Source organism: Pteronotus mesoamericanus, unplaced genomic scaffold, assembly GCF_021234165.1.
Source record: "Pteronotus mesoamericanus isolate MK-2021 breed Mesoamerican mustached bat unplaced genomic scaffold, CSHL_Meso_final contig_27, whole genome shotgun sequence".
In the NCBI taxonomy this organism is placed as follows: Eukaryota; Metazoa; Chordata; class Mammalia; order Chiroptera; family Mormoopidae; genus Pteronotus; species Pteronotus mesoamericanus.
Genome location: NW_026555115.1, coordinates 18374219 through 18394442, shown reverse-complemented (window position 1 = coordinate 18394442; position 20224 = coordinate 18374219). Strand labels below are relative to the sequence as shown.

The 20224-nt window shown below is 40.6% G+C and overlaps 1 protein-coding gene across 1 annotated transcript in view; it reads left to right on the top strand.

Moving 5' to 3' along the window:
• Positions 1-5754: 5754 nt before the first annotated feature.
• ACAD9 (acyl-CoA dehydrogenase family member 9) overlaps positions 5755-20224 on the top strand; it is a 58861-nt gene continuing 44391 nt past the window's right edge. Inside the window, exon 1 of the mRNA XM_054575079.1 lies at positions 5755-5971. Coding sequence (XP_054431054.1) covers positions 5822-5971 — 150 coding nt within the window. The 5' untranslated portion in view covers positions 5755-5821. The remainder of the gene's footprint in view (positions 5972-20224) is intronic.

Here is a 20224-nt window from a genome sequence, read left to right as displayed (position 1 = left end):
CTGAGAATCTATTCCAGACCTAGCTTCTTAGGATTTTCTGACAATCTTTGGTGTTCCTTGGCTTGTAGAACTATTATCTTGATCTCTGCTTTTATCTTCACAATGTTTTCCCCATGTGGGTATCTATCTCCAAATTCCCCCTTTTTATAAGAACACTAGTCATTTTGGATTAGAGGTCTACTGTATAACCTCATCCTAACTTAGGTAATTAAATTTGCAACAGAATGGAATAGGAAATCCTCTTTCCAAATAAGATCACATTTTGAGGTACTGGTGATTAGGACTTCTACAAATGAATTTTGGGGGTACATAACTCAACCCATAACACTTGTTAACCCTGGGAAAGAAGATATCTACCAAGAAAGTCTCCTTGTCATGAATAGGGCTCAAATTTAAAAACAGAGCCTAATAGCCATTTCTAAAGAGGGGCTTCTTATGAAAGAAAGCCATGCTTTGGAGAGGAGCCTGTAAGGAACTGCCTGCCTGCAGTGTGTTTCTGCCATTTGAGCCAGCCCTTAGAAAGGAGTTCCTGGAATCCTGTTTTAACCAACAGGACTGAGGCTGTCCTCATCCGATAGAAGTTGTACAACTATATCCGTATTAGCATCTTCATAGACCAAAACAGCTCCACTCTAATTAGAACCATGCTTTATGGGCCAAACTGTGAAAATTTGAGGTCCTCATTTGTATAAGGGTAAACCAATCAGGGACCAGTGATGAGGACTTTTCTCATGTCCTTAGTACACTTCTAATTTAGGGAGCTCGCCTTTCCCTTCCACCAAAAACTGAAGACTGTGTTTCTCCAGCTGGAGCTGGAGCTAAAACACCCAAGACATCTTGCCAAACCATAACAGAGTGGACCAGAGTACATAGAGACCAGAGCAGGGAAGAGCAGAACTGAGTGGTCTGGATTGGGCGTAACTGGAATTAAGTGAAACTGCTGTTTGGAGAGGACCACCTCACCTAAGGGCCACCTAGCAACTGTGCTGTTACACAGCTATGCTGTATCACATTTGAGCTGTAACACTATTGAGGTATCTAACAACTGTGCTTTTCTGTAGCTGTGCTGTACCATGGTTAAACTACTTGCACTGAATAAAGTTTTCTTCTTCAAATCGGGGATTCCATCTGTCATTGAACTGACACCGGTGACCATCTGTGGATGCACTCCATTACCTTTGTGGCTTTCAACGAGCTAACAACTTCCATGTTTCCATAATAACTAATGTACCTTAAATGAGAACAAATACAAATCAAAAGGGAAAGAAGAAATAGTAGACAGCATAATTTAGTGTATAAGGTAAAGGATTCTCTGAGGGATGCCTCTATACACAGATCTTTGATTTTTAGACAGTAAGGTGATAGCCAAATTCTCTCAGCAGGAAATAAACTGGTGATAAGAGCTGCACAACTTACCTGTGTGCACTTTATTAAGAGATTGACTACTATAAGGCAGAGCCCTTGACTAGATTAACCCATTTTTCATGAAACTGGTTATTGATCTTGTAGCCTTTTTCTTTTCTCCAATTCTGTAAGTATCTCCACTGCCTTCTAATTTTGCAGCTTTAACACTGGGGTATCTACTAGTTTTCTACTCAGACCCCAAACCAAACATCCTAGTATATCAACATTATTACCAAGTAAGAGTGTCAGGTTATATGCTGGCAAGTTCTGTACGGGAATCAGTTATATTGACATGACTCATACAGGGAGGACATTCACAGATAGAGGCAGACCTCAGATATTGCGGGTTTCATTCCAGACCATAGCCATAAAGTGAATATCGCAATAAAGCAAGTGACCTAATTTTTTTGGTTTCCCAGTACATATAAAAGTTATCTTTACACTACACTGCAGTGTATTAAGTGTGCAATAGTGTTATGTCTAAATACAATGTACACACCTTAATTTAAAAAGTACTTTATTGCTAAGAAAATGCTAACCATCCTCTGAGCCTTCTGTGAATTGTAATCATTTTTCTGGGTCTTGCCTAGATGTTGACAGCTGCTGACTGATCAGGGTAGTGGTTGCTGAAGGCTGGGGTGACTGTGGCACTTTCTTAAAGGGACCAGCAGTCCTCATAACTTCTGGCTGTAAACACCAGCAGGGATTGAGTTGGGGAAGAAATTTCTGGAGTCTCAAGCAGTTCCCCTTACAGAACCCACACACGGACTTACACAGATGCATTTCTCTGAGCTCTTGCACTAGTAGGGTAGCAGCTTGAAAGGCACCAGTGGCATACGGGGAGGAACTGAAGTACCTGGCATCAAGGTGGGAGCTGGGGGACAGCCTTCTCCCCGATAGAAAGGCAAGCAGAAGCCACTGTCACTTTTCTGAGCCCTGCCCCCAAAAGCAAAAGACCCATCAGGCAGGTGCTGTATCTGAGATCCCATCAACCTGGTTAACACTGTTTGTCCTGCCCGGGAGATCCCGAGATGCTGCCCACCCAACGTATGCCCACCCAACCTGTTAACCGTGACTCTTCCATATGAATGACTGGTCTTGGCTCATGCTTCACAACCTCTAAATCCTATGAAACAAGGAACAGCTAGGTGGCTCCAGGTCCAGTACTAGCAGCAGCCAGCCTAGATTCACAGCTTGGCTTTGCCTGGGAATCACCAAGACCAGCACAAGTAGCAGCCATCTCATAGCTCATGTAGGGTGGCCCTGCAGCCTGCCCACCCAGTAGGTAGCTATAGGCCACATCAGACCACTACCATGCTGCTCCTGCACAGCTGATCCTCCACAGAGGGTGGTGGTCAGTGGTCATAGCCAGTCCTTGCAGCTGACTGGCCTGGATAAATCCCTCCCTTTGACCTGCCAACAGCAATCAAGGCTCAACCACAAGAGAAGAGTGTACTCAGCCCACATGAAGGGTGCATCTTGAGTACCCAGCTTGGGTGATAAGGGAGGTTGTGTCACTGGACACCTATTGCATTAGGCCACTCTACCAAGACAGGGAGTCACAGCAGCTCTACCTAATATATAGAAACAAACACAGGGAACCCGCCAAAATAAGGAGACAAAGAAACATGATCCAAATGAAAAAACAGATCAAAGCTCCAGAAAAAGATCTAAACAAAATGGAGATAAGCAACCTATCAGATGCAGAGCTCAAAACACTGGTTATAAGGATGCTCAAGGGACTTAGTGAGGACCTCAACAGCATAAAAAAAGATCTAGTCACAAAGGATACAATAATTGAAATGAACAATTTACAGGGAAACAACAGTAGAGTGGATGAAGCCAAGAATCAAATCAAGCATTTGGAAGGAAAACATAAGCAATCAGGACAAGAAGAAAAAAGAATCCAAAAAACAAAACAAAACAAAACAAAACCCAACAACCCAAAACCCCAAGGATAGTGTAAGCAGCCTATGGGACAACTTCGAGTGTTCAAACATTTGCATCATAGGGCTGCCAGAAAGGAGAAGAGAAAGAGCAAGGAATTGGAACTTTATCTGAGGAAATAATGAAAGAAAACTTCCCTAATTTGGGGAAGGAAATAGGCATGCAAGTCTAGGAAGCACAGAGTCCCAAACAAGATGGATGTAAAGAAGCCCACTCCAAGACACATCACATTTAAAATGCCAAAGGTTAAAGACAGAGAATCTTAAAAGCAGCAAGAGAAAGGAACTTAGTTACCCACAGGGGAGTTCCCATAAGACCATGAGCTGACTTCTCAAAAGAAACTTCGCAGGCTCGAAGGGATTGGCAAAAAATATTCAAAGTCATGAAAAGCAGGGACATACAGCCAAGACTGCTCTACCTGGCAAAGATATCGTTTAGAATGGAAGGGCAGGTAAAGAACTCCCCAGACAAGAAAAAATTAAAGGATTTCATCATCACCAAACCATTATTATATGAAATGTTAAAGGCTTATTTTAAAAAAAGATTAAAACTATGACCAATAAAATGGTAATAAATATATATTTACCAACAGTTAGATCTAAATAACAAACCAAACAAGAACAGAGACAGAATCATGGATATGGCGAACATTTTGATGTTTGTCACATGGGAAGGGTTGTGGGGGAATGGATGAAGAGGTAAGGGGATTAATAAGTACAAATAGGCAGTTACAGAATAGGCACGGGGATGTCAAGTACAGTAGAGGAAATGGAGTAGCCAAAGCACTTACACGTATGACCCATAAACATGAAAAATGGTGTGAGGATTGTTTGAGGGAGGGGGTCCTGGGTGGAGGTGGATAATGTGGGAAAAATCAGGACAACTCTAATAGCATAATTGATAAAATACAAGTAAAAAATAGAAATGGCATCCTATATCTCAGAGGCTAATACTCAAGTATAAGATGGAAATCTCAGAGGGTATCCATTTTTCATTTTTTTAGTTAAAGGAAAAACATTGTTCATTCAGTGTGCTAGTTTGATATGGATCATTTTACTTAATCCTTACCCAAATCCTGTGAGATAAGTGTTCTTATACTCATTTTTTTACAGAGGAGGAAACTAAACTTAGAAACTGGCAAAGGAGTAGAATTACAAAACTCATTTTCCACTGTAGACACTACAAGTGCTTGGAAATTATGCCTTAAATTTTTTCTGATTTTTATTTTGGAAACTGTGTGCCACTGAATGTCTTACTTGACTAACTTTGGGAGTTCTCCCTACACTAAACAGGAACCGACACATTAGATTACTTGACTGACCTGACATTTGTTTTGGCAAAAATATACACCAGCTCAAGAGTGAAATCCATTTTGCAAAACCGTTCTTCCTTGTTTCTCCTCCCCATCCTCGCCCCCAGGTTATTTCACAAAGGCAGCGATTTCGGAATGCCTTGCTGCAATGCTGAATGCTGATGAAGAAATCAGGAGACAAACCTTTACAAATCAACAAGACAAAATAAAAAAACAGATTGCAGAAGATGCTTGCAAATAAATTGCAACCAATAAAGTTTTTGAGTTCTTTCCCACGTGTCGTCTTTAACTTTTTATTGGGCCTGGCACAGCGGGATGTATGAGATTTCCCATCGTGTTCTCAAGAAGTTCACGATGGAGACAGAAAGCATTTTCCAGTATGTTGTACAAGGGCAGGGTACAAGTACAATGAGAGGTAAGGAAAGGAGAGAAAAGTCTTTATGGAAGAGACTGACTTAAGATCACTGGGTTTGCCCACTTCCCCAGGGCAAGTACGACCTCCTACTATCACGTTTTCCGACCTGCCCCTTCTTTCTCCGTTCCCTCTGTAGCTTCTCTTCCTCTGCCTGCTCTTTTAAGTTAGTGTTTCCTAAGGACAGTTGTAATTCACGGGGTCTTATCGGACCTTTTTCTTTTCCTAAAATACATGTAACCTACAGGTAAGCTATGAATCAAAACAACATGAATCCTCACGAATCCACAATTCACTTCAAAAACGTAACAATACCCATTGTGCGGGTTCTCCTCGAGAGGAAACTAATATCGTGAAATTTCCCCATTCCTTTGCTTTTTCTTTAGTTTTACCACGTCCTCGTCAGAGGAAACAGGGCGGTAAGGAGAGGCAACGAAGCCCTCGCGTAGGTACCAGTGCTCCAAAGAAACTCCCTTAGCTTGCATTTCTCCAAACAACCGCTGGCACTTCAAAACCAAATCCTTCACACCACCCCGCTCCTCGCCACCATTCTGAACGGGAAACCGTCAAGATGGCGGCGATCTCCCTTTTTCCGATTTCCCCGGGCGCGGGGAGCGAGCAAATGCAATGGCGGCCGGTTGATCGGCGCAGACCAGTGGCGTCATCGGTAGGCGCAAACCACGTGCACGTGACTGAGGCACTAGAGAGAGCTGGCGCTGCGGAAGTGTCGGGGGATTTCAGGCAGCATGAACGGTTGCGGGCTCTTCTTGCGCACCACGACGGCGGCGCGTGCCTGGCAGGCTGTGGTGGCTTTCACCGTGAGCCGGCGCTCGCTGCGCACCAGCCCGCAAACCCGAGCTTTCGCTAAGGAGCTCTTCCTGGGCAAAATCGAGAAGGTAACGCTGAACGTGGGCCGACCCTTGCTCTCTGCCTCGCGCTGTTTGCTCTTATCAGGGAAGACCGGGGTCGAGCTTTGTTCTTGTTCTTCCACCTGCTTGACAAATACACCTGACGGGCTGGGCGTACTAAAATTCCAGATTCCCGAGTCTCACTAGATAATGTAAGTTTTTCGAGGGAAAAGGAAGTCTTTCTAGGGTTAGGGGGTGCTGAGAAAATGTGGATTTGACAAGTGTTCCAGCTAATTCTTGTCAGGTCATTTTGGGAAACACTGGGCGAGGCGGTGCAACGCTCAGTTCAGCGCTCTGGTCCCCGGATTTGCGGGGCTTCTTTTCGGAATCCCAAGTACAGTTTGCATGTCAGCTTCCAGCTGCCCCTGAACATCCACACTACATACAGTCCTAGAACCTCACCCTGCCGTTCAGCTTCCTCAGCAGTTTGGCTGCTTCCACACATTACCCCACCCTGCTCCTCCAACGGGTCTTGCTACCCAGTGGTAACCCAGCTCTTACCCAATAGTTACAGCTTGGTTATTAAACATTCACAATCCTCTTAAAGTAGGAAGACTTGTGTTTGACCTTAGCTCTGTGACTGAGCCTCCGTTCTTTTAGCCTTAAAATGTCTGCCTCACGGATGTGTTTTGTAAAGTCCTAATGAGATACATAGTACATGGAAATGCTTTTAACCTGTGCAAATGCAAAAGGAATCAGAATAGGTAGTTAATGCTAGCTTCAACACTAGTCTTGTTACCTTTGGCTCGTCACTTCACCTCCCTGTGCCTCAGTGTGATAATCTACAAAATAGGTGTAAAAACAGTACTCATCCCTTCCTAAAGGTGCCCTGCAAACCACATAAAAAGTTTGTGTACAGTGCTTTGAGCTTGGGTCACTTCTAGAAGGATACTGTAACACTTAAGGAGTTGTTCCCTGGTTTCTCTTTAGAACATTCCTCCAAGGTTGTCGGGCATTACAAATGCAGACTGAGAGACAGACTAAGAGTGGTTTGCTCTGCTAGGAATTGCAAAGCTAGGTCTTTAAGTTTAGGAAACCATTTTCCCCACAACCTGAGGCTGCGTGGTGTTCTATCCTGGGACCTCATGCCTCCCAGCAGCATGTGAAGAAAGGACATAAGTCTTTCATGCTTCTCTTTCTCCAAAGCTCTGTAACCGGCCTACTTCACACTCTGCTGTCTGCTTTGCTTCCTATGTTACTGAGAAAATAGAGGCAATCAGGTGACAACTGTCACTACCATATTACCCCCTCTTTCTTGCACCTGTGTGTAAACTGTTTACTCCTAGCTAGCAAAAGCCAACTGCCTCACTAGACCCTATGCCTTCTCATGTACTCAAGGGCATTGATCCAGTAATTCTCTCCTTTCTCACCTACATTATCAGTTGTTCCCTCTCTTCTGCATCTTGAACTCATATCATTCAGGCTTTTGTCTTTAAAAATCTATACGGCACTCGGGAAGGTGAGTAGTAACCTTCGTGTGGTCAGCTCTAAAAGTCTGTTCTCAGTCTTTATCTTAGTTGACCCATCACTAGCATCTGACAGTTTATCACTCCTAGCTTCTAAAGAAACAGTCTCTCCTACTTTTTCTATCTACTTCAGCGACTAATCCTTTTCAGTCTCCTTTGCAGGTTCTTCTTGGCTCCATGACCTCTAAATATTAGCCAGTGTCTTCAGGTAGCCCAATGGGTATTTGAGTTTTATTTTTATTTTAAAAAATTTTATTAAATTTATTGGAGTGACATAGCTAATAAGATTATATAAGTTTCAAGTGTACAGTTCTCTAATATGTCATCTGTATATTGCATTATGTGCTCACCACCCAAGTATAGTCTCTCCTTCTGTTATCATGTATTAGATCTCCTTAACTCTTCTACTTCCCCCTAACCCCTTTCCTTCTTGTACGGTGTCTGTGAGTTTTTTTGGTTTGTTCATTTGTTGCTTTCAGTTTTATATCACTCACATGGATGAAATCATGGCTCTTGTTTTTTTTTCTGTCTGATTTATTTGGCTTAGCATGATATTCTCAAGATTCTTCCCGTGTTGTTGTAAATGGCAGTATTTCATCTTTTCTTATGGCTGAGTTGTATTCTATTGTATACATGTACCACGTTTTCTTTATCCAGTCCTCTTTCACAGGACACCTAGGTTGTTTTCATGTTTTGGTCAATGCGGATAATACTGGAGTGAACTTAAGGGTGCATATATCTTTATAAATAAGTGTTTTCAAATTATTCTGGTAGATACACAGAAGAGGGATTGCTAGATCTCTTCTTAATTTTTTGAGGAACTCCCTTATTGTTTTTCATAGTGGCTATACTAATTTGTATTCCCACCAGCAGTGAATGAGGGTTCCTTTTTCTCCACAACCTCTCCAACACTTGTCATTTCTTTTCTTGTTGATAGTAGTCATTCTGACAGGGGTGAGGAGTTATTGTTTTGATTTGTGTTTCCCTAATAGCTAGTGAAGTTGAACATTCTTTCATATTCAAGGGAGAACTGCCCCCAAAATGGAATTTATTTATAAAAAAATTGTGTATTTATTCTTGTTTAAACTTTAGTCACCTAAAAAGTATTCCTTATTTGATGCAGAACACCCGTCAAGAAGTTCTTTCCACTGCTCAAAACAGTTTTTGAACTCGTTGATTTTGATGCCTTTTAGTGCTTCCATCATTTTTTGTTTCACCTCTGTCACATTTCCCCTTGAGGACTTTTTTCATCTGGAGAACAAAAATAAAGAGGTCACTCAGAGCAAGATCAGGTGAATAGGGAGGGCAGGGCACATGGGTCATGCTGTTTCTGGTCCACAGTTGCTGAACACTCAGCCAGTGGGGGGTGTGGGCAGGTGTGCTTGTAAATCACCCATCATGAAATGTGCAAATGCATTGAAAGAGTTAAAAAAAAAAAATTCAGTGCAGGCTGGTGTGGTTCAGTGGATTGAGCGCAGGCCTGTGAACCAAAGGGTTGCAGGTTTGATTCCCAGTCAGGGCATATGCCTGGGTTGCAGTCCAGGTTCCCCAGTAGGGGGTGCACAAGAAGCAAACACACGTTGATGTTTCTCTCTTCCTCTTTTTCCCTCCCTAACCCTCTCTCTAAAAATAAATGAATAAAATCTTCAAAAAAATTTGCTGAAGTCCAATGCAGCCTCTCACAGTAACACCAGATGGCACATGGATACAGATGGGTTCCTAGAATACTCACCTAGCGGAGGAAGCCTACACTACAAGAAGCCTGCCCTCCAGAAGATAATTTTGGGTTTTTGGGGTCCCCACTTTGTATGTCTTCTTGGGAGAGATATTTGTTCATGTGTTCCACCCATTTTAAATTGGATATTTTTTTTGTTATATGGATTTTTAAAATATGTTTTGGATATTAGCTCTTTCTCAGAGGTATTGTTTGCAAATATCTCCTCCCATCCAGCTGGTAGCCTTTTTGTTTTGTTAATGGCTTCTTTTACTGTGCAGAAGCTTTTTAGTTTGATATAGTCCCATTCATTTATTTTTGCCTTTATTTTCCTTCCCTTTGGGGTTAAATTAATAAAATCCTCCCTGAGACCAGGGTCCATAACTTTAGTACCTATGTTTCCTTCTATATATTGTTTCAGGTCTTATATTTAGGTCTTTGATCCATTTTAAGTTAATTTTGTGTTTGGTAAAAATAGCAGTTTGGTTTCATTCATTTGCATATGGTCCTCCAGTTTTCCCAGCACCATTTACTGAAGAGGCTTTCTTTTCAACAGTGTATGTTTTTCAAACCTTTGTTGAAAATTATGTGCTTACATATCTGTGGGTTTATTTCTGAGCTCTCAGTTATGTTCCATTGGTCTTAGTGTCTCCTTTTCTGCCAATACCATGCTCTTTTGAGTGTTGTCACTTTGAGGGATAATTTGAAGTCAAGGAGTATGATGCCTCCCGTTTTCTTCTTTTTTGCTTAGGATCGCCTTGGCTGTTCAGGGTGTTTTGTGGTTTCATTCAAATTTGGTGATTCTTTGTTATATTTTCTTAAAAACTGTTATTGGGATTTTGATGGGTATTGAAATACATGAGAAATATGGCCACTATAACTATGTTGATCCTCCCTTCCTTCCTTCCTTCCTTCCTTCCTTCCTTCCTTCCTTCCTTCCCTCCCTCCCTCCCTCCCTCTCTCTCTCTCTCTTTTTAATATAGTCCCATTTGTTTATTTTTTGTTTTGTATCCCTTGCCCTAGGGCATTTCTTGATGAAAATATTGCTGCATGGAATATCTGAAATTTTCCGTCCTGAGTTCTCCTTTAGGACTTTTATGGTGTCACGACTTATATTTTAGTCTTTTACCCATCTTGAGTTTATTTTTGTGTATGGTGTAAGTTGGTGGTTGAATTTCAATTGTTGAAGAGGCTACTTTTACTCCATATTAAGCTTCTGCCTCCTTTGTCGAATATTAATTGACCATAGAGACATGGGTTTATTTCTGGTTCTCGATTCTGTTCCATTGCTCTACGCGTCTGTTCTTATGCCAGTACCAGACTGTTTTGATTACAGTGGCCTTGTAATATAGTTTGATGTCAGGTATTGTGATCCCTCTTACTTTGTTCTTCTTTCTCAAAATTGCTGAGGCTACTTGGGGTTCTTTATGGTTCCATATAAATTTTTGAAATAGTTGTCCTATATCTATGAAATATGTCAATGGTATTTTAATAGGGATTGCATTGAATCTATAGATGGCTTTGGGTAGTATGGACATTTTGATGATGTTAATTCTTCCAATCCACGTACATGGTATATGCTTCCATTTATTTGTGTCTTCCTTAATTTCTCTCTTCAGTGTTGTGTAGTTTTCCGAGTACAGGTCTTATACTTTCTTGGTTAAAATACTTGGTATAAGTATTTTATTTTTCTTGTTGCTATAGTAAATGGGATTTTATCCTAATTTCTGTTTCTGATATTTCATTGTTGATGTACAAAAATGCCTTTGATTTCTGAATGTTGACTTTGTATCCCACCATTTGCCAAATTCATTTATAGGTCGAGTAGTTTTTTTGGTGGAGTGTATAGGGTTTTCTATGCACGCTGTCATGTAAACATTCCGTTTGCTTCCTCCTTTCCAATTTGGATGCCTTTAATTTCTTTTTTTAAGTATACTTTATTGATTATGCTATTACAGTTGGCCCATTTTTTCTCTCCATTATTCCTTCCACCCTGCACCCCTGCTCCCCCTAGTTTTCCCTCACCTTAGTTCACGTCTGTGGGTTGTACATGTAAGTTTTTTGGCCTCTCCATTTCCTATACTATTCTTAACTTCCCCCTGTCTATTTGAAACCTGCCAATGATGCTTCTTATTCCCTGTACCTTTTCCCCCCATGCTCCCCCGAACCCTCCCCACTGATAACTCTCCATGTAATTTCCATTTCTGTGATTCTGTTCCTCTTCTAGTTGATTGCTTGCTTCGTTATTGTTTTGGTTTTTAGGTTCAGTTGGTAGTTGTAAGTTTGTTGTCATTTTACTGTTCATAGATTTTGATCCTCCTCATTTTCTTAGATGAATTCCTTTAACATTTCATATAATAAGAGCTTAGTGATGATGTACTTCTTTAACTGGACCTTATCTCGGAAGCACTTTATCTGCCTTTCCATTCTAAATGATAGCTTGGCTTGATAGAGTAATCTTGGAGGTAGGCCCTTGCCTTTCGTGACTTTGAATACTTCTTTCCAGCCCCTTCTTGCTTGTAAGGTATGTTTGTTTGTTTATTTGAGAAATCAGCTGATAGTGATAGTCTCATGTGAACTCCTTTGTAGGTAACTGTCTCCTTTTCTCTTGCTGCTTTCAAGATTCCTTATTTATTTTTTAAAGAATCAGGTTTTCATTTTATTGCTCAATATTATATTTACAATTCAATTATTCTGTTTTTATTAATATACATTCATTTCTTTTAATTTTCTTCCTTAGCCATTCTTTTTAAAAATTTTTTTAAATCATATTTATTCTATTACAGTTGTCTCAATCTCCATTTTTCCCCCCTTTGCCCTCCTCCACCCATCCCACCCCACCCCCTCTCCCACAGTCAATTCCCACTCTTGTCCATGTCCATGGGTCATTCATACATGTTCTTTGTTTAGTCCCTTCTCCTTCTTTCCACCATTGTCCCCCTTCCCCATCCCCTCTGTACACTTTGAGTCTGCTCCATGTTTCCATGCCTGTGGTTTATTTTGTTTGTTAGTTTATTTTGTTGAATAGATTCCACTTGTAGGTGAGATCATATGGTATTTGTCTTTCACCCCCTGGCTTATTTCACTTAGCATAATGTTCTCCAGTTCCATCCACGTTGTCGCAAAAGGTAGGAGTTCCTTCTTTCTTTCTCTTTTTTTTTAAATGCAGATTTTATTTATTTATTTATTTTAAATGTCGAAATCCATTACAAAATATTGAAAAATTTAAATCCATTATAAAGTCTCAGCAATTAAAACAGCATGACACCAGCACAGAAATAATCAAGTAGATCAGTGAAATAAAATGAGCATTCCAGAAACAAATGTATATATCTGTCTAACATTGTAATATATGATTAAATTGATATTTCAAATCAATGGGGAAAATACGACTTATTCAACAAATACAGTGCATGGACCACTATTACTTGAAATAAAACAAATATAGAGCCCTATTTCACACACTGTACAAAGAAATATTCAGGTGAGTTAAAAATCAATATGTAAAATCTAAGGAGTTATAGGAGAAAATACAAAATAATATTTTTCTTACCTTGAAGTAACATATTCAAACCCACAAGCTATAAACTAAATTTTTGACAAAATGACTGTATTAAACATTTAAGACTATATAGTAATATACATATAAAAACAAACAGTTAAAGGACCGGTAATAGAATAGGAAAATATTTGCAGCACATCTAAAAAAGGGTTAATAGTTTTCCTTTTTTTAGGGCAAAAATTCTACAGACATTTAATCAAAAAATGTATAAAGAATACCAAAAAGTCATTTAAAGCTTTTTTAAAAAAAAGGATAATAGAAATAGGCAAGAAATATACAAAAACAGGTTTAGTTTCAACAAATAATAAAGTAACACTTAACATACCATTGTCATAATCAGATTAATAAGTATTAAAAATACTGGTAATATCAAGTATTGGGGACTGTGAATGGAACTGGGTAATCATAGACTCTTTTTCTTCATTTCTTAAAGCAGTCCCTTTAGCATATTTTGCAATGCTGGTTTGGTGGAGGTGTATTCTTTTAGCTTTCTTTTGTCTGGGAAACTCCTTATTTCCATTTTAATCGAGAACCTTTCTGGGTTGAGCAGTCTTGGTTGCAGGCCTTTGCTTTTCATGACTTGGAATATTTCTTGCCATTCCCTTCTGGCGTGTAGTGTTTCTGTTGAGGAGTCAGCTGCTAGCCGTACCAGGGCTCCCTTGTATGTTACTATCTCTTTCTCCCTTGCTTGCTTTAGGATTCTCTGTTTGTCTTTGATATTTGCCATTTTAATGATGATGTATGTGGAGTGGGCCTCATTGGGTTCCTCTTGAATGGGACTCTGTGCTTCCTGGACTTGTGTGACTTTTTCTCTCCTCAAATTAGGGAAGTATTCCAACATTACTTTTTGAAACAGGTTCTCTATCCCTTTGTCCTCTTCTCCTGGCATCCCTATTTTATGGATATTATTGTGTTTCTGGTTGTCCTACATTTCCTTCAATGACTCTTCATTATTTTTGAGTCTTTTTTCACTTTCTTGCTCTTTCAGGGAGCTTTTCTCTACATGGTCCTCCAGCTCGCTGATTCGACCCTTGGCTTCATCTAGCCTGCATTTGATTCCCTCTACTGTGTTCTTCAATTCAGAAATTGTATTCTTCATTTCCTCTTGCCTCTCGTTGATAGTTTCTACATCCTTTTTCATGCTGATACAGTTTGCGGTAAGTTCCTCGTTTCCCTGTAGTTTCTGGTAACTCCCTGTGAGCTCACTGAGCTCTTTGAGCTTCCTTAGAACCATTGTTTTGAACTCAATATCTGATAGTTTACTTGCTTCTATTTCATTTATTTCTCTTTTTGGAGATTCCTCCTTTCTCTTCGATTGGTGGTGGTTTGTCTTCCCAATATTTGCGAGACTCTTCTTTTTTGCTTCTGCTTCTTAATTGATCTGTCTTGATTTCCTGACTTTGTGGTGTGAACTTCTATGGTAGTAGTTCTGCTACCATAAGAGACCGCTATTGTTTTTTTCTGGATCTATCTCTGATGATGTCAGATGTTGACCCTGTGTGACCTTAGGTAGTATGCTCGAGACTTCCAGGAATCTACTGTTTGTAGTTCTCTCCTTCAGCTGTTAATGTAGTCACTCTGTACTCAGCAGGCTGTCTTAGACACCACAGGACGGGCAGAGTCCCTCCTGGGGGCAGAGTTATCGGGTCCTCTAGTTGCTGCTGCTCAGGGGAGTGGTCTGCATAAGTGAGATGGCTGCAGCAGTATTGGTGAGGAGTCAGCACTGGGATCCCACCAGCTACTCTCTTCATTCTCTCCCCAAAACCTCCATCTCTAGTTTCTCCTCAAGTGTCTCTAGAACACTCTGTGTTCCCTTTAGCCATATGATCTGTCGCTGCCATTCTGTACTCAGTTGTCAGGCTTTAGCACTATTGGGCCAGGGCCAAGTTCCTCCTGGGGTGGGGGCTATTGGGTCCTTTTACACTGTTGCCGCTTAGGGGAGTGGTCTGCCTGAGCAAGATGGCTGCTGCCGCATGCAGGATGAGTCAGCACTGGGATGCCACTGGCTCTTCCCTCAATTCTCTCCTCAAAGCCTCCTTCCCTAGTCTCTCAGCCATCTCTAACCTACTCTGCCCTCGCCTTTGCTGGACACCAGGGTAAGTGGCTGCAAATTAAAATTTATGCTTTGGCCCTTTAAACGGCTCTTTGTGTCTCCAGCTGCCTTTCTCTGGCAGAGAGCAGTCATGCCTCTTTTTGCAGCTGGATGTTATCTGTGTACTTTTTGGGCTGTGGTGCTGTAGGGTGGAGATCCCTGCTTATACTTTACACATCAGTCTTCTCAGGGTGATCCAGCTGGTCATTTCCATATCCCTCTGGTGCTGCCTGTGGGTTCCCAGCCCGCCTTCTCGAGTCTCTACTGCACTTCTTAACAATCAGGTTGTGCTAAAGCTGATTCCTCCGTCTGTCCGAGGTTATAAGGCTCCTGTCTCGCTATTGTTCAGTTTATTGTTGCAGGTGATTTCTCCACTATTTAGTTGTAATTCCAGATTGGTCCTGGGAGGAGGTCATTGTGACTTCCATTCACACCTCTGCTTCCTGCCTCTCTCTGTAATGTTCTTTTTCTGTGTTATCCTTGCCAGGTTTTGGTGTCACAGTAATCTTGGCATCATACAGTGACTTAGGAAGTATTGCCTCTTCAGTTTTTTGGAAGAGTTTGAGAAACATAGATAGTAAATCTTTGAATGTGTGATCGAATTCACTACGGAAGCGTTGTGGTCCTGGACTTTTACTCTTTGGCGTGTTTTTTTTTAAATGATTGTTTCAATTTCTTCACTGTTGATCTATTTAGAATTTATAGTATTTGTGATTCAGTCCAAAATGGTTATATATTTCTTAGAGCTTGTACATTTCTTGTATGTTACTGAATTTGGTGGCACATAGTTATTCTCATAATATTCTTGTATAGTCCTTTATATTTCTCTAATGTCTGTAGTGATTTCTCACTCACTTCCAATTTTATTTATTTGAATATTTTTTTCTCATTTCCTTAGTGAGTCTAACCCAAGGTTTGTCAATTTTATTAATTTTTTCAAAGAAAAATGTAATTTTTTTCTATTGTCATTTTTGTTTCCTATCTGCTATAATTTTTATTATTTCTGCCCTTTTACTGCTTTTGGGCTTTGTTCTCCTTTCTTTAATTTTTAAAGGTGAATGTTAGGTTTCTTTATTTGAGATGTTTCTTGTTTTTTTTAAGGTAGGCTATGATGCTATACATGTCCCGGTTGTTAATGCTTTTGCTGTATCTGCCACATTTTGATATATTGTATCGTCATCCTCATTTGTCTCCTTATCTTTTGACCTTTCTTACTTCTTTTACCCAGTTGTTTAGTGCCATATTGTTTAATATCCATGTATTTCTGGTTTTTCCCACTTTCTTTTTTCAGTCGATTTCCAATTTCAAAGCATTGTGGTTGGAGAATATACTTGGTATGATTTCTGTCTTCTTAAATTGTTGAGGCTAGTGTTTGTCCCAGTATATGGTCTATCCTTGAGAATGATCTGTGTGCACTAGAGAAGAATGTGTAATCTGGGGTTTTGGGGTAAAATGCTCTGTAAATCTTTATTATGTCTATTTGGTCTAATACGTTATTTAAAGCTGATATTTCCTTATTGATTTTCTGTTTGGATGATCTATTTATAGCTGTTAATGGGAGTATTTAGGTCCCCTACTATAATTGTTTTTTGTCAGTTTCCCCCTTTTGTTCTGTTACTGGTTACCCTGTGTATTTTGGTACTTCCAGATTGGGTGCATGTATATTAATGTGTTACATTTTCTTGATGTATTGTCCCCTTTATCATTATAAAATGGTCATTTTTGTTTCTTGTTACCTTTTTTATCTTAAAATGTATTTTGCCAGATATAAGTACAGGTACACTCACTTTTTTCTGGATACGGTTTGCTTGGAGTATCATCTTTCAGTCTGTTTTTACAGCTGAGATATATTGTCTGAAGGCTGTATGTTTCATTTTGTTTTTTGATCCAATCTGCTACTCTGTTTCTTTTTATTGGAGTTCAGTCTATTTACATTCAGGGTAATTAATGATATATAATATAGTTATTTTATTTTGTGTTTTTTGGTAGCTCTGTGTATCCATTGTTACTTTTCCCTTGTGTTCTGTTTTTTAAGCTTGGTAGTATTACATGGATGGAACTGGAGAGCATTATGCTAAGCAAAATAAGCCAGGGGCTGAAAGACAAGTACCATATGATCTCACCTATAAGTTGAACTTAATCAGCAAAATAAACAAGCAAGAAAAATATAACCAGCAACACTGAAAGAGAAAACAAACGGATAGTAACGAGAGGGAAGGAGGGAGGTGGGTAACGGGGAAAAGAAGGGGAATGGTTAAGTCAAGGAACATGTATAAAGGATCAATGGACAAAGCCAAAGTGGGGATGGCTTGAGGGTGGGAGGTGGGGGTTGGTGGGGCAGGGGAAAGTGGTAGCGAGAAAATGGAGACAAATGTATTTGAACATTAAAAAAGTAATAATAAAATAAGTTTTCTTAAAAAGCAAATAAAAATTAAGAATAAATGAATAGATTACCTCCAGCAAAAAAAAAAAAAAAAAAAAAAAAAAGAGTTTGGTGGTGGTATATGATTTTTTTTCCCCAGCTTTTTTTTAAAAATTTTTTAAATTTTTTAAATTTTTATGTTAAGTGTCTCAGTTCTAGATATATTTTCATGGATGCCATTAGGTTTATGTAAAAGAATGTTTGATATATTTGATACCTGTCTGGAAAAAGTACAGTCATTGTTAATATAACAAGAACAGTTTGAGTGACATCAGTGTAACCTGGCAACCGAGGAGGGTGGATGAAACCTGCATGCATGAACAATGATGCCTTCACTGTACTAGTCATTGGGGGCAGTAGGCACTGCTGAATGAGCATGTGTACTGTGTGGCCATCACATTGAAAATGACTGAGTGAGTAGAATAACGAATCTGTATCAAATTTTGCATTAAACTTGAACATTCCTCCATGGGAACTATTTCTGTAATTTAGAAGGCCGCAGCTGTGGGTAACTGATTATTGGCAGCTTCTTAACGACGACATGCCTGCTCACGCATCATGTCTTGTGCACAACTTTTTGGCGAAACATCAAATCACCCAGGTGACTCAGGCCTCATACAGTCCAGATTTGGTGCTCTGCCACTTCTGGCTTCTCCCAAAACTAAAATCACTTTTGAAAGGGAAGAGATTTCAGACCATTGGTGAGATTCAGGAACATCCAACAGGGTAGTTTAAGCTTCCGGTCAAGATGGTGACATAGGCAAATATAGTTTGTCTCTTTGCACAACCACATCAAAATTACAACTTAGATATAGAATTCAGGAATGTCATAAATCAAATTGAATGGAAGTCTGACAGCATGAAATTAAGTTGGATGGAAGACTGACAACTGCGGAATTGAAGAAACCATGTCCATCCAGACTGGTGGGAGGGGCACAGATGCGGAACAGGCTGGCCCCGCACCTATGTAAATAAAAATTCAGGAGGGATATCTCAGTAGTGAAGAGTCTCAGACCCACACCAGGCCCCCCAGCCCAGGATTCCCGTGCCAGGAAGGCAAGTCCCCACAACTTGTGGCTGCAGAAACCAGCAGGGAGTGAGTTGGTGGAGGAGGCTGCTGGAGCTTTAAGCAGTTTCTTTTGGGGAACCCACACGCAGACTCACCTACTCAGATTTGCTCCCTCTGAGCTCCAGCACTGGGATGGCAGCTTAAAGGGCACCAGTGGTATACAGGATTAGACAGGTGTCTGGCATCAAGGCAAGCAGAGACCCTTGTCCCTTTGCTGAACACTCACCCCACAGTGCTGGTAGGCTGGTGCCATACCTGGAACTCTATCAACGTGGCTAAAACTGTGTGACACTCTGTGCAGATCCATAGAGGCTCTACCCCACCCGATTTACAGGTCCACTCAAGCTGCTTTTCCATAAGAACGTCTGGTTTTGGCTCCTAAATCCTACCAAACAAGCAACAGCTGGCTTCAGTTAGGCCTAGCAGCAGCCAGATTAGATTCACAGTTTGGCTTCACCTGTGAATCTCCAAGCTGAGCACAAATAGCAGCCATCTCAGATTGCTTTACAGTTCAGGCAGGGTGCCCTGGGCAAAACAAGGGTGGGGACTGACCTTTGCCTGAACCACATGGGAAACCCGAGGGCCAGCGCACCCAGTGGACAGCTACAGACCACTTCAGAACACCACCACCCTGCCCCTGCACAGCCAATCCTCCAGAGAGGGTGGAGGTTGGTGGTCAGTGGTCATAGCCAGTCCATACAGCTGACTGGCCTAGATAAATCCCTCCCATTGATCTGCCAACAACAGTCAGGGCTCAACTACAAGAAGAAGGTGTACTTAGCCCACATGAAAGGCGCACCATGGGTTACCGAGCTTGGGTGATAGGGGAGGCTGTGCCACTTGACCCTACAGGACACCTAGTACATTAGGTGACACTAGTAAGACAGGGAGTCCAATCAGCTCTACCTAATACATAGAAAGAAACACAGAGATGCTACCAAAATGAAGAGACAAAGAAACATGGCCCAGATGAAAGAACAGATCAAAACTCCAGAAAAAGAGCTAAGTGAAATGGAGATAAGCAGTCTTATCAAATGCAGAGTTCAAAACACTGGTTATAAGATGCTCAAAAAACTTAGTGAGGACCTCAACAGCATAAAAAAATCCAGTCAGAAACGAAGGGTACAGTAGTTGAAATAAAGAACAATTTACAGGGAACAACAATAGAGTGGATGAATCCGAGAATTAAATCAATGATTTGGAACATAAGGAACCAGAAAACACTCAGTCAGAACACTGGGAAGAAAAAAGGAATTAAAAAAAAAAAGTGAGGGTAGTATAAACGGCCTCTGAGGCAACTTTAAGAGGTCCAACGTCCGCCTCATAGGAGGTGTGAAGGAGAAGATAAGGAGCAAGAAATTGGAAAGCTATCTGAAAAAATAGTTGAAAAAAATTTTCTAATTTGGTGAAGGAAATAGACATGCAAGTCCTGAAGCACAGGGAGTCCCAATTATAATAAATGCAAAGAGGCCCACTCCGAGACATACCAGTATTAAAAGGCCAAAGGTTAAAGATAGAGAATCTTAAAAGCAAGATAAAAGGTTAGTTACTGAAAGGTTAAACAGATAGGAAGGGGGAGAGGAAGAATAGGTAAGGAGGTGAGGGGGTTAGGAAGTACAAATATGTAGTTGGATAATAGCTCTGGGGATGTAAAGTACAGTATAGGAAATGGAGTAGCCAAAGAGTTTATACTCATGACTCATGGACATGAATAATGGTGGGGGGTTGCCACAGGGAGTAGGGGTGCTGGGTGAAATGGAGGAAAGGGGAAAATCAGGACAACTGTAATAGCATAGTTAATAAAATATAATTGATAAAAAGAAAATAAGACAGGGCAGCTGATGGTGATTGGGAGAACTCTGAGGTCCAAAGGTGCCTATTTTGAAGGAGACTGAGACATCATTGTCCTATGTACA